Raw genomic sequence first — 757 nt, 5'->3', positions numbered from 1 at the left:
ATTAACAAAATCTCTGCTTTTTTTTTCCATCTCTACAAGGAACAAAAACCGATCCAAAACAACCTCAAAATCAAAGCTCAAGCCACCGTAAAACACCAAAAAAACCCCAAACATGGATCAACAACAACACGAAGAACAACCATCCACATCTCCGACATCATCATCATCATCGTACACCTTGTTCTTGAAAATAATGAGCAAAAGAAGAACATGGGTATTCCTCTTCGTATTAGTTTACGCTATCCTTTTAGATTCTTCATGGAATTTCCTCAAATCCATACTTTCTTGGTACCACCAAAACCAAGCCCGGTATCAATCACCCGGTTGGCCTGCCCTGTATGCTTCCGTCCTTCTCGGTGGGGTTTTTGGGTTGATTTCTATGGCTGCGGCGGTGGCTGTGGCGGTGCCGGCTACTATGGTGACGTGGATAACGGTGGTCGTTTTGCTTGCTTTCTTTGGGAAACCAAAACGGACGTTGGTGGCTGAAGGGAAGAAGATTACTAAAGAGATCGCGGGCTCCGTTTTTAAGACTTTGTTGACGGAAGGGAACGTCGTGGCTGTTGTTTGTGCCGTTTTGGGTTACTATGTACTTGTGAGGAACGACAATGGTGAATGATTTAATTCTTTTTGGGTTAATATATTGTTTGTTATCTAAGTTTGGTTTAGTATTCAATTTAGTACTTGAGCTCTTGCTATCCCAATTTATTACCTGATTTTGACTTCAATATTCACTTTAGTACATAAGTTTTTTGTCCCA

The 757-nt window shown here is 41.2% G+C and overlaps 1 protein-coding gene across 1 annotated transcript; it reads left to right on the top strand.

Moving 5' to 3' along the window:
• On the top strand, positions 1-757 carry LOC107942190 (uncharacterized). The gene has a single exon (XM_016875825.2). It carries the CDS (start codon positions 113-115, stop codon positions 614-616), a length of 504 nt encoding a protein of 167 aa, XP_016731314.2. The 5' UTR covers positions 1-112; the 3' UTR covers positions 617-757.

Source organism: Gossypium hirsutum, chromosome A01, assembly GCF_007990345.1.
Source record: "Gossypium hirsutum isolate 1008001.06 chromosome A01, Gossypium_hirsutum_v2.1, whole genome shotgun sequence".
Taxonomy (NCBI): domain Eukaryota; kingdom Viridiplantae; phylum Streptophyta; class Magnoliopsida; order Malvales; family Malvaceae; genus Gossypium; species Gossypium hirsutum.
Note: the sequence above shows the minus strand (reverse complement) of the source record. Positions and strands in the feature narration are given on the sequence as shown.